The sequence below is a fragment of the Heterodontus francisci genome, chromosome 13, assembly GCF_036365525.1.
Source record: "Heterodontus francisci isolate sHetFra1 chromosome 13, sHetFra1.hap1, whole genome shotgun sequence".
Taxonomy (NCBI): Eukaryota; Metazoa; Chordata; class Chondrichthyes; order Heterodontiformes; family Heterodontidae; genus Heterodontus; species Heterodontus francisci.
Window position 1 is genome coordinate 66,047,823 of NC_090383.1, and position 21,686 is coordinate 66,069,508.

General features: G+C 44.9%; 1 protein-coding gene across 1 annotated transcript in view; it reads right to left on the minus strand.

Moving 5' to 3' along the window:
* The window catches only part of LOC137376798 (echinoderm microtubule-associated protein-like 6), a 741,885-nt gene that overhangs the window by 553,762 nt on the left and 166,437 nt on the right, over positions 1-21,686 (minus strand). The window contains exon 4 of the mRNA XM_068045814.1: positions 19,102-19,200. Coding sequence (XP_067901915.1) covers positions 19,102-19,200 — 99 coding nt within the window. The remainder of the gene's footprint in view (positions 1-19,101; positions 19,201-21,686) is intronic.

Consider the following 21,686-nt stretch of genomic DNA (forward strand, 5'->3'; position numbering starts at 1 on the left):
AGGCAGTGAAATCCCATGCGCAAATGATGGAGGAGTCCATCCATGCCACGAGTGGCTCCATATCTCTGGCATGTGAACACATGGCGCCCTCCAAGCAGACAGTGGTGACCCTCATGGAGAGACACGTGGAGCATAACATGGAGTGGATGCAGGGGGTGCGCACAGAATTCTGTAGCATGGCCTCATCCATGAGACCTATGGAGCGATCGGTGGGTGAGCCCCCGAGCTGGACCACTCCAGACAACCACAGGAGCACATGTGGAACCTGAAAGGGCAGAGGATGGCCAGGCTGAAGGCAATGAGGGATCCTCCACTCCTTTGACAGTGTCTCCAACGCTGCATGCTGATCTGATGACTGAGGTGGCCCCAAATGTCCCAGGCCCCAGTAGGGCCCAGGCACCCAGAGGGCACAGGCCATAGCCTTCTAATACACTGAACTAAGAAAAGCAGCAGCCTGCCTCCACATCAACTCCAGGTGCAGGAGGAGCACCCCATAGAAGTAGCCACAAGTGAGCGCATAAATGTATGGATTAGCACTTGCTGTTTCACCGAGTGATAACTTGTTAACTGCAGAGGCATTTAATATGTAATGAGAGTTAAAGGTCTTGACATTCAATGTACAATGACTCATATTTATTTTTATGCAATAGTTGACAGTGACCAGATGTGGAATCAAATAGATGCATGGTATGTAAAAGTGAGGGCTTCCCGAGCACCTGTGTTGACAGGCCTTGGCATATTGTGCTGACGGAGAGATGCTAAGGGTCTCTCATGAAAGCTTAGTAAGGCTGCCTTGAGGCAGGAGAGAAGGCCAGGAGAGAACATCTTGGTTCGGCGGCCCCTTGCATTTGTCCGCATGTGAAGTGTCTGCTGATCAGAGGGTCACAAATCTCTCTGCCACGCATGTCACTGTCTTGTGAGCTGGACCCCACGGTGCCATCTTTATCGACTAGCACCTGTTGAGGCACCTCATGTTCATCCTCCTCCTCTAAGGACAGTCTCTTCCTTTGGTTTCTGCACTACTTCCCTCTGGAGCACCAGGTTGTACAGTGTGCAGCAGACAACAATGATGCGGGATACCCTTGATGGTGCGTATTGCAGGGCTCCCCCAGATCTATCAAGACATCTAAACCTCATCTTCAAAAGGCCAGTGGCCTGCTCGATGGTGGCCCTTGTAGTCATATGGTAGCGGCTGTATGTATCCTCTGCCTGTGTGTTGGGGTTGCATACAGGGGTCAGAAGCCATGACTTCAGTGGATACCCTTCGTCCCCCAATATCCAGCCACGAAGGCGTTCGGGTGGCCTGAAGATCTGAGCTAATTGGGACTGTATAAAGATGTAAGTGTCATGGCAACTTCCTGGAAACCTCACGCACATCTGCATGACCTGCTTATGGTAGTCACAGACAGGTTAAACATTGAGGGAGTGGAATCCCTCCTGTTCACAAGGCATCTGGCTGCTCTGAGGGAGCCTTGATGGCCACATGAGTATAGTCAATGACCCCCTGCAACTGGGGAAATCCAGCCATGGCCCCAAAGCCAACTGACCTCTTGGCACGACTAGCTTGATCGCTTGAGAATTTGATATATTGGCCAAGCCAACATTACATGGCACCCAAGACCTTCTTTATGCTGCGATGGGGCCGCTGACTGAGAGATGCCACATAGATCTCCAGGCGATCCCTGGAATGAACCACAGGCAAAAAAGTTGAGTGCCAACGCTACCTTTAAGGCTACAGCATTACATCCCATGGGCCTTAACTCCTGCTCCAGCATACTGCACAGCTCCGCCACCACCTCCCTGAAGAGATGCAGTCTTCATAGATATTTGAGCTTGGATATCTCCATAAAGCTGAGCCTCTGACGATACACCTTTTGAATTGGTCAGCTTCTACAACAATGAGGTCCTCCTTGTTCATGTCCAATGGCTTTCTCAAACTGCTGGAGCTCCCCTGGCCCCTGCACAGGCACTCCATGTGGCTGCATCCCCATCTCTGTGCCATTCTCCTCCTCACTGGAGGAGTCAAAAATCTGAAATCATTGACCCCATAGCCAGATGAAGCCTCCACTGTGATGAGCCTCTGAAGAACCTTGTCCTGCCTCCAGTAGCTGCTGAGGACCTGGGAGACACTTTTCCAAGAGCAGCATTTCACTTTGGCCCCATCCTCTGCAGTGCCTCCAAACGATAGTCTTGTTTCTTGAAGACACAGCCCACAGACAGCCACACAGAATGGCTGACAGTTCCCTCCACAATTCAACTGCTGCTTTGAGCTTGTGTCTTTTGAGGAGGCAAGACTCTGAGCCTCTGTGCGCCACTGATAAAATCAGAAAAAATAGGAAAATGCCTGATAATTGGCCTTTTAACAACCTTAATTACCTGCCCACCAATATGTCAGCCACTGATCTGTCCTGACACCCACATCTGGCCAAATCTGTCAGCGCTGGAGGGCTGTCCTAACCTGGGCCCGTGCCATTTTACTGGCCCCCCTGACTCCACGAGGCCAGTAACATGCTTCCCATTAACTTTATTTTTCTCTGCACAGATGCTGCCAGACCTGCTGAGTATGTCCAGCATTTTATGTTTCTATTTCTGATTTCCAGCATCCACAGTATTTTGCTCGTCTAGATTTGGTTTTGGCTTTATGTATTATTTTTTTTTTTAAACTTGCAGTATATTGTAAAAAAAAAATCATAAAATTGTATGAAAACTTGAGTCAGATGTTACTTATTTTGATAATGTTTTTGTTGAATAAATGGTATTTACTTGGTCTCTCTCATTGCGATCAATACTGCAAAAACATCACAGAAGTAGTTTTTATTTAAAGATTACTTATCCTTACACTTTTATTCTTTTGTGTCCTTTCTTTGATTTATAAATTATGTTATCCATCTGACTATAAACAAAGAGTCAAATATTTTATTCCGGGCTTAGTAATAATAGGACACTCAACCAAGGTTTATGCAATAATATTTGCAAATAGTGGATAAATATCATGTGATTAAATATCACATCTGGTGTCACATGATTAATGTCATGTGATCAAATGTCTCATACTCAAATCTCCAGGAATACGTCAATCCAGAGTTGGCAATCTTATAGGTCTCTCATACCAGATTAGCATGCATGTCTCTTATAATCAGCATTGGATTGTCTGCCCTATCATACTCAGACTGCTGCTGCTCCCCTTGCTTATCCCTTGGTCCTGGATGAAAGGATTTTCATCCTCTAGGGCCTTCATGAGAAGGCCTTTTTGTAAAACAAAATTGTGCAGCATACAGCACACCCTCAGGAACCTTGAAAGTCTCACCAGGCTGTAAGCGAAGAATGTGCCAAAAGAAACTAGGCACATGAACCTTGTCTTAACATGCTAAAGGAGCACTATTACTGCTCTGGTGAGTTAATGTATTTTGTTGTAGTGCAATTGAGCTAGAGTTATGGGGAAGTACAGAGATGTAATCAAGAATGCCTTGAAGCATAGCCTTGATCTCCAAGAATACATCAAGAGACTCCCTTTCTGTGGTAGAGTGCTGGCACAGCAGCTCCCTAGAAAGCAAGCATTCACTTGCATGATGTTATGCTGTTGGTAACAAATAAGCTGCACGCTGACTGAGCAGAATTTCCTGTTGACGTACATATTGGCATTGATCAAGGAGTACAATCAATGGCTACTTGAACCTTGTGGAATCAGTCAGTAAAATTGTAGTACCTCGTAATGTTGCCATTGAGTGTACATGGGGAAGTCTGTTATTTGTTCTAATAATGCATCTGACTTATGTGATGCAGCTGTGCACAGCTATTTGGCTTATTTATGTTACATACTAGTGACAGCCTGGAATAATCCTATGCATAGAAGCTAAGGGTGATTGTGCCTTTAATGGTCTCTAGCAGATGACATTATGTGATGGAAGTGGGATGCCTGGAAGGAGAGGCCCATAAAGCTGGAGAAGAGTTGGTGGAGGTGGACTGTATCAACAAAAACAAAAGCTATGGAATGATCGAGAAGGAACAGGCTCTCTCAGTCAATGTCACAGAAGATATCATTTATGACTTTTTCCAGATCAATCTCAGTGCTGTGACATGAGTTAGAAGTTGGATGGAAAGGGAGTTCTGGAGAAATGAACATTGAGCTGGGAGGTGACAACATGATCTAGGACCTCAGAGAAGAAAGAAAAGTCAGAGATGGAATGATGGAGGACAGAAATGTTGAGCAAGGGGTGATGATAGTTTTTTTTTAAAGAGGAACAGTGTCTGTGGAAAGGGAACTATTAACAATGATAGGGACAGAAGATTGAGTTTAAGGATGTAGTTAATCATGGAGAAGAGGAGCTTCGGGGTGTCCACACACTTGGGGATGATTTTACATAGAATTTACAACACAAAAACAGGCTGTTCGGTCCAACTAGTCCATATTAGTGTTCATCTTCAACAATAGCAGCAAGCCTGCCCTGTTCCCATATGCCTTTATCCCTCCCTTACTTCAACCACCTATGTAACCTGTTCTTAAACAAACATTCAGATTGGGCTGCATTTTACATTCCCGCCGAAGTCAGCCATGGATGTAAACAATGGCGGTCCGCCCATGTGGACTGCACGTCACGGAGCCACCGTGATATTAAACACGGTGGCTCATTTAAATGGCTGGGGCAGACCGCCCTCCCCGATGACGTGGAGGGGGCGGGTGGTCTGGCCCCGACAATGGCGTCAGCTGCCTTTGCACAGGCACTGACGCCATTTTTAAAGAGCTTCAAGCCCTATTGTTGCATCTAAATATTTAAAGGAAAACGGTTTTCAAAACATTAATAGATCTTTCCCCTGTCCCACCCCCACAACAACCAGATTTAATTCCTTGCCCCCTCCCCCCACAAAATACTTACCTTGTGCACCTTACCACACCCCCCCCCCGTAAAGTTCATAAACTTTAATCTTTACCCCTTCCCACCTACACCAATGAAATCACTGATGCTGTTCCCGCACCTCACCACCCCCAACCCCCCCGCACTGAAAAACTTACCTGCTCCGCCCACCCCACCAGTCTTCCGGACGGGGAACCGAAGGCGCAGGAGTGCCAGCCACCAGCACTAATATCGCTCCAGAACAGACGGCGGCGGAAACAGGTGGGTAATTTATTCCTTCATTGACATTATTTTACGCATGTAAATTTGGCTTCCGTCGTCGACCAGCTGGGGGAGTGGCACCACGAGGCCTCGTTGCTGCTGGCAATATCGGCCTGGGCCTTCCCAGTATTGAGGCCTGTGGCAGGCCTCTGCCAGAGGCATTTTCCGCCCCGCCACAACCCCCGACATCAGGGGATCTGTAAAATTCAGCCCATTGTCTCTGCTTCAACAGCTACTTTGACCTTGTGGCATCTGTGAGTAAAATTGCACTGCCTCATCATGTAGAAAGAAACACACGGAAGGGATAGCATAAATTGCATTAGTGTCAACAAGAACCACAGATGGCTGACATTTTGAATGTACGTGTATGTTGCATATGCGTGATTTGAATGATTTGCTGGCAACCACATAAGTTTACTGTGGTTAATAATGGGTCGGCGAAAATGCCTGTTTATGAGCGCCCAAGAGTGCTGGTAAAATATAGTTATGTTATGAAGTGTGGATATGGGTCAGGGGAAGGCAATGGGTAAGAGCCAGGTGAAGCAGTTGTTTTGAGGGAGTCCTGGCAGCAGCAGATAATGGTCTCAAATGGGGCAAGCCCAAAACTTTGAATGCAGCCGGAGTCACAGGGTCTGGCAGCGTAGATAGGGAGAAACTGTTCTCATCGGCGGAAGGGCCGAGACCAGAGAACACCGATTTAAGGTGAATGGCAAAAGAACACAAGGCGACAAGAGGATCAAGAAATGCACTGAGAGTGTGGTAGAGACAGATTCGATCACGGCTTTCAAAAGGGAATTTGAAAATTACTTGAAGATTCTATGAAAACCTGGCATGGATGAGGGCGTCCCGTGAATCCCTGCCATGGAGGGCTATCTGCTTATGCCTCAGAGGAACTTCAGCATGGACAGCCTGCACTGTCTGCTCCTCCTCTTCATAGCATTTCCAATATGTCTTCCTTTTTCAAACTCAACCGAGGATTTTCCACCACCGCAGTTGACAAGCCCCTCGACCGTTCCGTTCCATTTCCCGCTCTTCAGCTGTCGCACCTTCCCCTTCCTCCCAGAATCATGATCGGGTTCCCTTTGGCTTCACCTTCCACCCCACCAGCCTCCGTGTTCAATGGATCATCTTCCGCCACTTCCACCATCTCCAAAATGATGCCACCAAACTCCCCTCCCTTTTCGGCATTTTGAAAGGACTGGTCCCTCCCTGACACCCTGGTCCACTCATCCCAATTCTCACAGCACCTTACCATGCAAGCGCAGGAGATGCAACACCTGCCCTTTTACATCCTCCCTTCTCACCATCCAAGGCCCCAAACACTCCTTTCAGGTGAAACAACAATTTAATTGTACTTCTTTTAATTTAGTATACTGTATTTGTTGCTCCGATACAGTCTCCTCCACATTGGGGAGACCACACGCAGATTGGGTAACCGCTTTGTGGAATACCTCTGTTCAGTCTGCAAGCGCGATCCCAAGCTTCCAGTTGCCTGTCATTTTAATTCTCCACCTTGTTCCCACTCTGACCGCTCTGTCCTCAAGCTCCTGAAGCCTTCCCTCTGCTGGCCCTTGGGCGGTTGGGGGATGGGGAGTGGGGCAGGGGAGAAAGAAGGCGATCATCAGCCTATCCCGCCCCCAGGAAGATCGCCTGGCGACGCAGAGGCGACAGGCCCTCCACACTGCCCCCCCACCACCACCCATCGCGATACTCTGAGCCCCCCCCACCATCACCTCCGACCCCGCCTCAGGGGACCACGTAAAATCCTGGTCAAGATGTGCTGTCTCTGAGATGCTGTTATGAGCGTTTCCATTTTTGGTCAAAACTTAAGAATCTATATTTTAAAAACTGAAAAGTATTCCATGGATGCATAATCTTGAAGCTGAACTTTGGGTTTTCTTAAAGGGAAGGTCAACAGAAGGTTGACCAGTAAACAAATCTTACTGAAAAGCATCTGTTTGCAAATAACCCAGCAAGGGGTTTGTGTTTGTAACTCTGAAAAGGATGTTTACAAGGGAATGACAAACCAAGATTTATGGTTGTCATACGACTTGCCTCTGGAAAGGTTTCATTAGTTTCATTTTGAACTGTTAAAAAGCCAGTTGGTGTTTCACCTGAAAAAAAAACAGAAAGAAGTTTGCTTTCTGACCTGCCAAGAGAAGACAGCTGATATCTCTCTCTTTCAAGTATCACTACATCAAGTTGTACTGTTGCTGTCTGTATTTGAAAAAATCCTGCACTTTGCAGGAACCTTGCATCTTTGAAGGAACTTTGCATCAAATGTGTGAGAATTAAAAACTTTGTTGCTGCACACCTGATCTAGGACCTATGTGAGGCCTTCAGTAGCTGCATCTCTTGAAAGCCTACCCAGACTGTTCATCAACATCACCTGGAAAGAACTGTTCGAGGAAGATTCCTAGTGGCAGCCACCTATTCGCCTTTGGGACACCTCGCCAAAACAAAGAATGTCCATACCTTCTCTTCAGTCTAAGTTTTTTTTTATTCCTTTTTTTTCCTTTGTAACAGCTGTAAACAAAAATCCCTTTTTTTCCAGTTAAAGGGGCTTTAATATTTCAGTTTGTGTGTATGTTTACTTTATTACTTGTTAAGACTTGGGTATAATAAATGGATAATTTTTTTTTTAATTCATTCATGGGATGTGGGCATCGCTAGCCAGGCCAGCATTTATTGCCCATCCTTAATTGCCCTTGAGAAGGTGGTGGTGAGCTGCCGTCTTGAACCGCTGCAGTCCATGTGGGGTAGGTATACCCACAGTGTTGTTAGGAAGGGAGTTCCAGGATTTTGGCCCAGCGACAGTGAAGGAACGGAGATATAGTTCCAAGTCAGGATGGTGTGTGACTTCGAGGGGAACTTGCAGCTGGTGGTGTTCCTATGCACTTGCTGCCCTTGTCCTTCTAGTTGGTAGAGGTCGTGGGATTGGAAGGTGCTGTCTAAGCAGTCTTGGTGTTGTTTATTAAAGAAACCTGTTAGGTGTGCTTTATTCTGGGAGTACCTGATTGACTGTTTCGGTGTAAGTGGAAAAACTTATATATATGTTGTGACCTGTAGAGAAGTGGGACTGAATTAACACTGCACTCCTCCTGCCTCAGTCGTAACAATACCTTTTTATCTCTCCACATTTTTTTCTCTTTTCTTTACTGTTTTTCCCTTGGTGGTTCTTGCAACAGCATATTGTAGAACACAGTAAAGCAGCATTTATATTGGCAAGACAAAAGCAAAATACTGCAGATGATGGAAATCGGAAATAAAAATGCTGGAAGTACAGAGGAGGTCAGGCAGCATGTCTGGAGCGAGAAAGAGAGATAATGTTTCAGGCCAATGACTATTCTGATGAATACACAATAAATGCCATAACAAATTTTAATGGTAACTGTTGCTAGCATTTTATGCACTATGACGTATGTCAGTGGTTGATTTCAGTTTGAAATAACATGTATAAATCTAAAGCTTTTCACAGTGTAGTATATGGATCTGAAAGGGTCCATCTTGACAGAGTGTAAAGGATACCTCCTACCATGTTGATGATGTAAGGGATCATGAGAGAGAGACACAAGAATAGATACAGCGTGGCTTTTGGAGGAGTCACACAGGCTAGGTGGAGTGTAAACAGTTATACTGTAATAAAGATTAATGTGTAACTACTACTGACTAAGAATCTCTCTGGCTAGATTAAATACAGTACAGACCAACATGATGATCAGCAGTGGGATCCTACACCCTGAAGAAAAAATTCAAGTAACTAGCTGAAAAGGGATCCAAAACATCAGATGTTCTTACCATCCAACAGCAAGAAAAAAAATTTGAAGCAAATGGCTAGAAAGGCCTGACCTCGAGAAAAGCGCCAAAAACTGCAGATCTTGAGAAGAGGCTGAGAGAAGCACGGGTGCGTTACAGTGCCGACAGTCGAGGAATCGCATTAAAAGCCTTTGAAGGGCTTAAAGTAATTTCTGAAGGCATCAGGCTAGGGGGAAAAAAGAGTAAACCCAATCCTTCATTCGGGTTGAGCACGAGGGCAAAAAGCGGGAAACCCCCGAAAAGCATGCGAACTGCTGAAAAGTGTGGGAAACCCCCGAACACAGCAGGAACACTCCATTAAGACAGCCAAGCCTGAAGAAAAACAAATAAACTGAAGGGGAAGAAAGGGGGAAACCCTAGAACAGTCTATTAAAACAGCAGGGAACTCTCAAACACCTCTGTCAACTCCATTAAGGCAATGCAAATAAAAGAAACAAAGTGAAGTTCTCAAGGAAAGAGGAAAACCCTAAAACAGCCTATTAAAAGCTGCAGAGGACACTCGAAAGCACCTGCGACACTCTATTAAAGCAAGCTAGGCTGAAAAAGAATTCCTTAAAGGGGAACATCCTTTAAAAAAAGTCTACAAAATAAAACAACATGGATCAAAAATTGGGAATGCTGGAGAGTTTCCAAAGTCAAGAGGGACCCAATCAGATTCAAAACTGAGTGTTATGGAGCAAAATGGTTCTCAGACACAGAATTGCATTTAAGATAGTCAGCCAGTCTGAAGCAGAGCAAGTGAAGACACTGTTGTATTCCATTGGGGTTATAGCAGATGATGTGATTACAAGAAAAGGTCTTAATGAGGTATCTGCCAAATTCGACTGAGTTTTCAAAGCTTTTGATTCTTATTTCAACGTGTGGAATAATACGATTTTAGAAAGAGCAAGATTCAACAAAAGGGTCCCGAAACCGGGCAAAACAGTCAATGATTTTATCAATGACCTTTACAGGATTGCAGAGGGATGTGAGTATGGAGGTCTTAAAGTCGAATTAATAAGAGATTGTATTGTTGTGGGTGTTGCTGATGAATCCATGAAAAGATCCTTTGCAGTCTAAAGAAGGCCTCACCCTGGATAAAATTATTCAGCTGGTGAAGCAAGCTGAGGTCCGAAATAACAAATTAGCTACCTGCGAGGTGAAGAAAGACTTTGGTTCAGGACACCTCCTGCAACTGTTCAATTCCTTCACCAAAGGGCTGATAAAGAGGCACCGAGTGAAAAAGATGCACCGGGTGAAAAAGATACATGGGCGGGGGGCGGGAGGCGGGTGGTGGGTGAAAAGTGAAAGACACCCTGCCAGCGATGTGGCACCAAAAGTAGCCAGTAGCACGAACAATGTCCTGTATTGCAGAAAAATAGGGCATTTCGGTAAAATGTGCTAAAATAAAACCCCAACTACCTCAAATTCTAAATTCTATTAAGAATAGAGTGGTTAACGAAGTTAAACAACCTCCTGCAGCAGAGCAATCGAAACATTTTCTTGGTGAGAGCAACAATCCGAATCAGGCATTTTGGTCTGCAGACATATAGGTCAACTTATATACCACTAATTTCAAACTCGACATCAGAGCAAGTGTAACAGTACTATCAGACAAAGAGCCGTGGCTTTCCACACACTTTCTGCAACCAATGGAAACTCAGTTACATGATCCAGGCGAGATTAAACTTGAAGTAAAGGGCATGTTACAGGCAACACTTCAATACAAGGGAAAGCAGATATTAAAAATGCTGTATGTCCTAAGAAATGAGGAGTTCTCACTCTTAAGTGGAAGAGCTTGTATTGACCTTCATCTTATAAAGTAAAGTAGCTAAACAACAAGAATCCAGGAGTCATTTTCAAGATGAATTCCTGAAATTGTTCACAGGTCTAGGGAGACTGAGCCAGGACAGAGGGACAGCCCCCAACCCCGACCTGAGCACGGCAGAGAGTTCGGACTCTGCCTGAGAGTCTGCCTGTTACAACCAGGTGAGGAAAGGGTCTCAGGCTCCCCTTTCGCCCCTTCGTTGTTATAACCGCAACAGGTTCTATCATTTTTAAACACAGTGATTTAACTTACCACCTCAGTGAGCACTTGCTCCTGTTCCTCTAATATAATTGCAAATGAACCAGACAGGTTTTCTTGAGTTTAAACAAGACGGATTTAAGTTTATTATCCTTATCACTCTAAACCGGTTAAAATTACTAAAACACACTACGCATCCACGCCCCACATTCACACAAGAGCCACACACGCACACACAAATAGATTAGAGGTAAAAACCGAGTTGGGAGGTTGGAGTAGAATCTGTAATAAATGGAACTGAAATACATTTCAGTAGTCTGTGTCTTTCGTTGAAAACTGTAGTGCTGAAGTCCTCGCTGGGCCACGTGCACGGTTCAGGCTTGCTTCTCAGGTTTCAGAAGGCAAAAGACGGGCTTTGATCCTTGTCCCCCAGTTACTGGCTGTGCTGGGTTGTAGGTTTGAGGCTTTACCAGCTGCAGCTTCAGCTTTCTCTGGATCTCTACTAGAGAGAAAGAGGGAGAGGACAGAGAGGCTGTTCCGTTGCTTGCTTCCAGTTATAGTCTGCCTTCTGAGCCACAACTTTCAAACTCCCAGAGCTGCACACGCACTCACATGATATGACCATCTCTTTGTGTTTTAATGGGAATCTTCTGGAATTTTCTCTGAAATTCAAGGCTCTCCCCTCAGGCTGCCCAGACATACTTGCAGGGGAGGGGGGTATGGCTCTTTCAAAGTCAATGGGTGTCGATGGCTTTCGACGACCACATTGACAAGGCTATCTCAGATAAATGAATCAGAGAGCACCCCATTGCTCTGGCTAGGCTGAGTCAATCATGTCTGTCTCCAGTCGAATCCTTGTGTTTTTTCACATGCAAATGTTTGTGGCCATCCTTGCTGCTAGCTATTCTGTTTGAAACGTTATTTGTAACAATTTCCAGTAAAAGTCTCAGGCAAAGTTCCACATGATGAAATTAATATTTTCCATTTGGCATGTGAGATTTTCATCACACCGCCCAATAGAGAGAGAATCTGCACAGCACAGCCTACCGTGCCGCGCAAAGACTACCAGAGTGAGAAAGAGAAATGCAGCAAGTTCCTGCAGGAGTTCTACACGGACAGGGAACTCAGGAAGAAGCAAGTCCAACAAATTTGTCAGGCGCAGAGGCAGGTTAAAGGTTGATTTATGTCCACCAAAATTGTAAGCAAGGTTGGCCACAGCAGAGTCCCAAGTGTAAGAGGATGTAAATCTTCTTCCAACACAGAAGGCGATTTAATATAGTGGATGATTTGCTGGTATATGATGAGGGATTGGTGATACCAGAGTCACTCAGAATAGATAGCTTGGAGAAATTACACCTGAGAGTGATTAGGAAGGGTTCTCCCCGAGAAACCGACTCATAAATTAAAGCAAACTCATCAGCTAGAACAGCCGCTTGCCGGGCTCTCCAAACCTGCTACTCCTCCACATGGGTGTTTATGGAGAGTGGGAGAGTGTTTTTCAATTCCTCTAACAGAACTACTTCTCCAAGATTCTCATAGCTGAGCTGTACTTTAAGAGCCCTCAGCCACTGGTCAAAAGCCAGCTGCTTACTTCTTTCAAACTCCAGATAGATTTGATTAGCTTGCTTCTTGAGGGTTCTAAACTTTTGGCGACAGGCTTGTGGTACTAATTCATATGTCCCGAGGGTAGCATTTTTTCTCAGTTCATAATTTGATGAACTCTCATCTGGCAACAGGTAATAACAGGGCTTTTCCAGTAAGGTTGCTTTGCAGTAAAAGAGGCCAGGTCTCAGCTGGCCATTTTAGCTGCCTTGCCAGTTTCTCAAAGGACACAAAAATGCCTCCACATCTTCCTTGTTGAATTTTGGGATTAAATGAGCTAGTTTTAACAATTCTGTACCCAGCCCTGAATTACGCTTCTCCATACTGGCCAGACCTTCACTGGGGTTACTCTCTTGCCCCCTAGTTTACTCAAGCCGCTTCAGCTCTCTTTCTTCACATTCTTTCTGGAATATTCTTTCTCTCTCCTCTTTTGCTTTCTCTCTCTCCTCTCTTTTTCTTCACTTTCCTTCTGGAAGGCTCTTTCTTTCTCCCTCTCCTGCCTCTCACTCCCTTTTTCCTGTCTCTCCCTTTCTCTTTCCCTGTCTTCTAATTCAAGTTTCCCTTGTTCCAATTGTATCTTTGCTAGCAGTACACTGTCTGGGTCTACTTCTAACACTGCTTCTGCTTCTTCAGATTCAAGGGAAAAATGGTTGGCCACTAGCCTTGGGAGTTCAGACTTCCTAACCTTGCCACATACAGTGATCCCATACTGCTCAGCCATTTTTCTCAGCTCCTCCATAGCCAATACTTTTAACTTATCCCAAGTTATTTCATCCTAGCTTGGAGAGCTACTAGCTTCAGTTGCAGACATGTTAGTATTTAATCACACACAATCACAAGAAAACCTGTATTAATCTTGCTCTTTTTTTTGATTGCCAACAATTTGGCTTCCCACTTCCAATTTCTCTTGTTTGTCTGTGGGTCAATTCCAGACACTAGCACCCAAATTTCTGTTATGACCAGGTGAGAAAGAGGTCTAGGGTTCCTTTTCAGCCTTCACCTGGTCTTACTGTACAGGGTTTTATTTTTAAACACACTGTGTTTTTAGCTCCCCCTTGGTGAATCCTTGTACACTGCTTTCCAATTATAAGGTAAAGAAACAAGCACAAACAGACTTTCTTAGGTTTAAAGAAGAAAGGTGAAATTTTATTAAACTTAAACTAATTTGGTTGACGCCTACGATACATGACGCGCCCAAGCTAGCATGCATACGCGATACACACATGCAAATAGAGACAGAGAAAAGATCAGAAGAAAAATTAAAGTGGAAAGGTTTGAGGCAATATTTGAAGAGTTGTTACGGTTCTTGGCGCTCACTGTAGAGTCCTTTTGTAGGTAGATCTCACCTTTCGTTGGGGCCCAGTATTCTTCTTAAACCTTGTTCACTGAAGGAGACTTTTCTCTCTTAGGGTTCATGTGGCTTCAGTCAGTTTTTGGAGTTCCGTGAGAAAGAGATGGAAGCAGACAGGAGAGGCTGTGGCGAGCCAACCAGGAGAGGTTTTTACAATCCAGAGCAAAGAGCTTTCTGTCCAAAACTGTACAATTCAGGAAAAAAATACCCAGACTGCCAAGCTGGTTAGTCATGTGACTAACTGGTTGCAATACTGTCCGTTAATATGCAAAAATGTCTTTCCAGCCAGGGGCCTGGCAACCCCTTGTCACAGGCCTTCTCTTCTTCCCAGCAACAATTTGAAATTTAACGTCCATGTGGCGAAATTAATGTGCCTCATTCTTGGCAGGTAGGGGCCTGCATGACAATGATCACCATCACCAAAATGCTCTCCCACTCCCTTCCACCTGACCATCTTCATTTCCTAAAACTAAGTCTAAAACTGTCCCTCTCTTGTTGGACCTGCTACATACTGGCCAAAAAAGTTCTCCTGAATGCACCTCAAGAGTTCTGCTCCCTCAATTCCTTTCACACTATAACTATCCCAGTTAATATTGGGGTAGTTAAGATCGCCTAGTATTACTGCCCTATTGTTCTTGCACATCTCAGAGATTTGCCAACATATCTGCTCTTTTATCTTCCTCTGACTGTTTGGGGTCTATAGTACACTCCCAGCAGTGTGATTGCCCCTTTTTTGTTGCTTAGTTCAATCCATATGGCCTCATTTCACGAGCCTTCCAACATATCATCCCTTCCTGCAGCTGTAATAGTTTTCTTGACCAAAATTGTCACTTCCCCTCCTTTCTTATCCCCCTCCCTATCCGAAAACCCTGTAACCAGAAACGTTGAGCTGCCATTCCTGTCCCTCCTTAGGCCATGTTGCTGTAATAGCTATGATATAATACAGTTTATCTGTGCCCTAAGCTCATCTGCTTTATTTGCTATACTCCTTGCACTGAAATAGATACCCTTGAGCACTGCCAAACTCTTATTTTACTTTCTAACCTTTGTTTCCTCTGTCTTCCAAACTCAACAATTAATTTTCTGGCTTTCATTTTCATTTCTGATTTTATTCCAACTGAACCTACCCTCAGGTCCCCATCCCCCTGTCAAACTAGTTCAAACCCTCCCAAACAGCACTAGCAAAACATCCCGCAAGGAACTCAGTCCCGGCTCTGTTCAGGTGCATCCAGCCTCTACAGGCTCCATCTCCCCCAGAGCTGGTCCCAATGTCTCAAGAATCTAAAGCTCTCCCTCCTGCACTATCTTTCCAGCAGTCATCTGTCTTATCCTTCTATTCCTGTACTCACTTGCATGTGGCACTGGGAGTAATCCAGAGATTACTACTTTTGAGGTCCTACATGCAAGTTTCTTACCTAGCTCCCTAAATTCTGACTGCAGGACCACATCCCTCGTTCTACCTATGTCGCTGGTTCCGATGTGGACCACAACCGTTGGCTGTTCACCACTCGTACCCGTGCCCCCACCCACACACCGCTCCCTCCCGCCCCCACATCAGGATGCTCTGCAGCCGCTCAGTGACATCCTTGACCCTGGCACCAGGGAGGCAACACACCATCCTGGATTCACGTCTGTGGCCACAAAAATGCCGATCTGTTCCCCTGACTATTTAATCACCAATCACTATGGCTCTTCCAATCTTTCCTGTACCACCCTATGCAGACATGGACTTGGCTCTGGCTGATGAACCATCACTCTCATCAGCATTCCGAATTGAATACTTGTTGGAGAGTGAGATGCAATCAGGGGTCGCCTGCACTATCTGCAGGTTTCTTTTTGACTGCCTGGCAGTCACCCATTCCCTCTCTCCCTGCATAATCTTAAGCTGTGGGGTGACCACATCTATAACCGTGCTATCCACGAAGCTCTCATCCTCATGAATGCACCACAGTGATGCCAGCGGCTGCTCAAGTTCCAAAACCCGGAGCTCAAGCTGCTTCAATTGACGATACTTCCTGCACAAATGGTTATCCGGGATATGGGAAGCATCGTGGAGCTCCCACATAGCACAGGAGGTGCACTCTCGAGGTTGAAGCATACCTTTATTTATTAGTTGACCCTTTGCTACCACTAAAAAAATTTTACCAATACTAAAACACCTTAGAACTAGAAATAAAACCTTACTAGTACTAATAAATCCTACGACTAATCAATATAGCTCACTAGTTAAAATAAACCTTACTCAAAAAAGATAATACTCACCAGGTACTCACTTGTTCCTTATTATTAATACTAAAGTAGAGCACTAGCTCAGGTGTCCATGTGGTGGCCAAGAATCTCGAAGGATATTGAAGAACTGATTTTGAATTGTGACGTATGTGGGAACAAGATCAGACAGAATCTCTAATTTTGACCCAATTCCTAACTATACACTGAAATACTTGGAAGTGTCGCCAGAGCAGACAGAGAAGTACAGCAAATTTTGAGTGACTTGCACAGAGAATTTTCGCATTGATTCTCTGACTCTGAGAAGATAGAAAAGACACTGGAGCTGCCCACTGTCATTTGACTATGAGTAAGCCCTGCAAGAATTACAACTTGAGCTCATTGATCTCCACCTTCAAGGAAGAAGATAATTCAGAAAAAACTGGATGTGTTTTAAGCCTCCTTGAGTGAATTTAAGTTTGCAAATATCCAAAAGGTGGCACAGAAAATCCTTGTTTTGTGCGGCTCCACCTATGTGTGCAAACAAACATTTTCCCTGCTGAAATGCAACAAATCTCGCTACAAATCCCAGTTAACTGAACAGCATCTCAGCTCCTTATTGTGGATTCCACAAGAATGACACCAGACTTTGATGCCATTATAAAAAGAGAGGTGACAAACTGCATTGTTCACTTTAAGCAAAGGGGACATGAAAAGGTTTGGTTTCATTTCTGTAATGCATCGTTAAGATAGTATAATTATCATAAGAATAAAGGTTTTATGTTTATTGCTACCAAAAGTTATCTTTATTTTAATTGTTAGTTTCTTGAGCATTTATGGCCCTCCGTACAATGTGAGATACTGCTAATGTATCAAATATTGAGAAGAACCAAGAAATATACAGAGATACGGATTCCAATAAGCAGGACAGAAAGAACCAACAACTAATTTATTCTAGGACACTACCTATTACAATTTTCAATCTGCAAATTAGTTGTGCAGATTGTTATGATGGTGCTTCTCTAATTTTTGTTATGTATCTTTTTGAGGACACGTATTTAAGAATTATGGACATTGTTTTATTTGGGAAAACTGAAAAGGATTCCATGGATGTTTTTTTCACCAGAGTCTGAAAGGACTGAGAGGTCTTGTTTGCAAACAGCATGTACTGAAAGTCACCTGTCTTCAGATAAATACCCAGCAAGGGTTTGTTGACTTGGGGGAGACGTTTACAGAGAAATGACATTTGTAGAGGTCAGGAGGCTTTATTCTTGAGATATTGTTTTAGTTTCGCTTTGGACAGTCGGTTGAAGTTTTAAAAACCAGCCAGTGGAGCAATCACCCCAGCTCAGCCTTTTCGATTTCTTTGAAAAACCTGCCAGCTTTTCCATCTCTTTGAGAAGCTCTTGGAAGAGAATGTAAGAAATAGAGCAATTGATGATACATTTGTCTTGAAAGGCCTACTTGAAACCCCTATTACCGCATTTCTCCTGAGACGCTGGAAAAACCTGTTGGATAAATCCTTGATGCCGCATGAACGAATTGCTCCAGAGAAAGATTCCAGTAACATCTATGCGTATTTGGGTCGTCAAACCAAAAAAGGGACAACCAACATCTTTCCATATCTTCCCTTTTTTCCTCAAAAATTATCAAGTACTTGGTCAAAGTATTCTTTTGTTGTTTATTAAAGAAACCTGGTTGGTGTATTTTATTTTGGATAAACAATAGAGTCTATGATTGACCATATCGGTAACTGGATAAACATATAAATACATGCTGTGACCTGTGGAGAAGCGGAACTAGAAAAAACGGTGCATTCCTCCCACCACTGTCTTAACAAGATAAAGAATTATTTTTAAATTGTCTATGTATAAGACAGGACTTAATGACTGGATCAAAAATAGTAGTCAAGTTAACATTATTCCATTAATAATGTTATGAAACAGATACTCAATGAGCTGAATTTTACAAGTCAGCCAGCGAAAACAGTGGCAGCCTGCTTGTGCAGGCCGCACGTCGTGGAGTTGCCGCGGATGAAGCGCGGTGGCTTATTTAAATAGCTGGAGCGGGCCGCCCGCCCCCCCCCCCCCCCACCCCCATCATGTGGAGGGGGCGGGCTGTCCGTCCCTAGCAATGACGTCAGCTGCCTGTGCGCAGGCATTTATGCCATTTTTAAAGGGCTTGAGCCCTACCTTTAAATTTTAATATTTAAAGATGCAGTTAAAAAAAAATACATTTATTTTGCCCCTCTTCCACCCCCCCCAACAGGGCCCAGCCCGATCTTAACAGAGACAGACAGTCCTCGTGGCGGCCCCCCTGCCGCTCAGCGACGGGACCACGATTTCCATACGTAAGTAAATTAACCTACCTGAATTAATGAAGATCCCATCGCCTCCTTATGTGCCGCACCGATATTCATTCTGGCGGCTGGCAATGCCGCGTTTTCGAATCCCCATCCGGGGAAACGAGGCACAACTCCTGTGGGGGGGAGGAGGTACCCTCCTCAGTGCGGGATGAGGGGGAGTGGGGTCAAACCCTTCAGATTGGTTGGGGGGGGGGGGGGGGAGGTGATAGGAAGAGGTAAAGGACAAAGGTTCTGAACTTTGGGGGAAGAATTGGGCATGAGGTGAAGGTCATATATACACGGTAGGTATTCTGGGGCGGGGGTGGGAGAGTGCAGGGAAAGATATTTTCATTCATTTGTATTACCTTTACATTCATTGTCTCTAAAAATGTAAATGGTCATTTAGGGCTGTAAGCCCTTTAAAAATTGCACCAGTGCCTGCACATTGGCGCCGGACACCGTTGTCGGGGATGGCTCGCCCGCCCCCTCCACATCATCGGTGAGGGGGGGGGGGAAAGGCGGCCACCCTGACCATGCGAATGAGCTGCCGCATTTGGAATTGCGGTGGCTCCACGATGTGCGCAGGGTGCAATGTTTTTTGCCCGCCGCCTATTTTGGTGGCGGCCTTTTAAAATGCAGTCCAATGTCTTGAATGTTTACTTACCCTGTCTGAGTGGCCTGTTGCCGTTGCTAGCACTTTCCCTTTTTTCCAATCCCAGATGCAGGCTGTATTTTTGGCATCCAATCCTACAGAGGCCAAGCGCTGTGAGAAAATTAGATGAATTATTTCGTCAATTAAATAAAACCCAAGTATTTGAAATATTCCATAAACTCTCCTGAGCATGTCTTTTTTCAATTTCACAACAAATAAGTCATTTTATACTTCAAATATTCTGTACTTCCAGAATTGTTAGCTGTTGCAGTCTCCAGGGGCTGAATTTTATTTGTGCGCCACACTTTGCGGTGGTGCGCTTTGTACCCGGTGGCCTTCTGACACGGAAGCGCCGCCACTGAGACCCTGTCATATTTCACGCGGGGGCTTATTTAAATGGAAGGGGCGGAGCACCTGCCCCGGATGATATAGAGGGGGCTGCTTCTGCGTCCCCAGCAACGGCGTCTGGTGCCACCGCGCAGGCGCCAGCTCCATTTTTAACGGACTTCAAGCCCTTCAGTGCCTTTAAATGTTTATAAGGACAGGGATGTGCAAAAATTGAATAAAATGTTATTGACATTTCCAGTCACATCTCCCACCACCACCCCCCCCCCAACTGAATAATCGGATGATGTTTTTTGTCCTGTCACCCCCAAAAAAGTGAGTTTTCACTTCCGACCTTCCCCCCCCGAACATTATTCCCTTTAACCTTAAACCGTTTCCCACAATTCCCGCAACCAATCGCAGTGGTTTTCACCGCTCCCCCACCCCTCCCGCCCTGAAATTTCCAGTCCTTCCCCCCACCCCACCAGTGTCTTGCCTCAGAATTCCGTACGGCGTTCCAAAGGCGTGTGAGTTGTGGCTGGCAGCCATAAAGTCGATGTGGGATGGCCACCGGGACCAGGTAAGTTCAGGGGGTGGGGGGGGGGGGCTGCAATGAGGTCTCACCGCTGCCAATATGCGGAGGGGCTTTCTTGGCGTTGGGGTCGTGGCGGGCCACACCCATAACTATTTTACAGGCCACCCACCCCCCGCCATGGCCCCCGACCAAGAACTGGTAAAATTCAGCCCCAGAGATTTGTTTTTATGATTACAAAAACCACTGAGCACCACTGAACCACATTCAATAGTTTACTTCCATTTCAAATACATTTCCAGAGTGACTTCTTTTATTCATTCACAGGATGTGGGTGTCAGTGGCAAGACCAGAATTTGTTGCCCATCCCTAATTGCCCTTGAGATGATACTGGTGAGCCACTGCAATCCATGTGGTGGAGGTACACCGAAAAGTACTATTAAAGGAGGAAGTTCCAGGATTTTAACCTAGTGACAGTGAAGGAATTGACTAGAATTGGCACAAGGAAAGCCCATTGTGAGTAGTACTGATTGCTATCCTTTGACCACAATGGGAAAATCTATGAATGTCGCTAATATTTGAATAGAGAATCAGATTTAGTTTCTTCTAACTCCTCTTCCCCTCACAATTGAAAAGGTTGCAAATAATTAGCAGAGGTTCACACATTGAAAGGCCACTTGGACAAGATTTTGGGGGTTTCAGATCCCAGTTGAAAACATATTACAAGATGAATCACGGATAGAAGGGAAAGAGGATAGAATTTTGGGTGGAATAAAAAATATATTCTTATTTTTTCTTCTTTTTATCTTTGCTTAATTTATTCTGACCTCCATTATTTAATATTGTTCTTTACTATTTCAGTTATTTTCATTCTCTTTGTTTTTTCTTTCATAATTTTCATTATTCCTCTTCCTGTACGTTATTCTTTTAACATGCTTGTTTTATCTTTATTTTCTTTCTTTAAAACACGACTGGCCTAATTGACATGATTATCAGAACCACCAAGACAAAATTCCAGTTAGGATAACCATGGCCAATTGATGGCCACTCAAGGGCAACTTTTCACCTCCACTCCCAGTTTACTAAAGTCGGAGGGGCCTGCTGTCATGTGGAGATACCACCAGGTAAGACCTGACGGCCTCGTAGCAGGCAGGGGGCGGTCCCTCCTCTGGGGGAAATCCAAAGCCCACAGAAGGTCTTCCAGTGGCAATGGCTGCCCCCGCTGCAAGAACCCCCTGCCCTCACCAAATACCCCCCCCACCCGGGCCTGCCTGACTGGCCCCGGGAACTCTGATCCCACTTAGCTGCATCCCAGGATCGTCTTCATCGCCACTGCAAACCACCTGCAGTACCAGCAACGGGCTACTGTTCCCCATGGCATTGCTGGTACTGCAGTGCTGCTGGCCGTCCAGGGGTCCAACAGAGGGCCGAGGCCTTGCCCACCTTCCGGCCTGCCACCGGGACCCCTGTCACTGCAGTAAAATCCAACCAATGACAAACGAAAGAAAACTTGAAACTCAAACTTGAAGAAAAATTACAGGACCTTTTTAAGCACTTGTAAAAAATATTTATCGCACCAATTAACACTTCACAGAAGAACCATGAAAAATAGTAAATTTGCCAAAAACAATTTCTTGTCTGGACCATTGTTCGAATGGTTACTGAAGATGGGAGGAAAAGAATTTAGGAGGATATGCTAAATGAAGCCATATGTTCAATGTGCAACTGGAGAGATCATGTG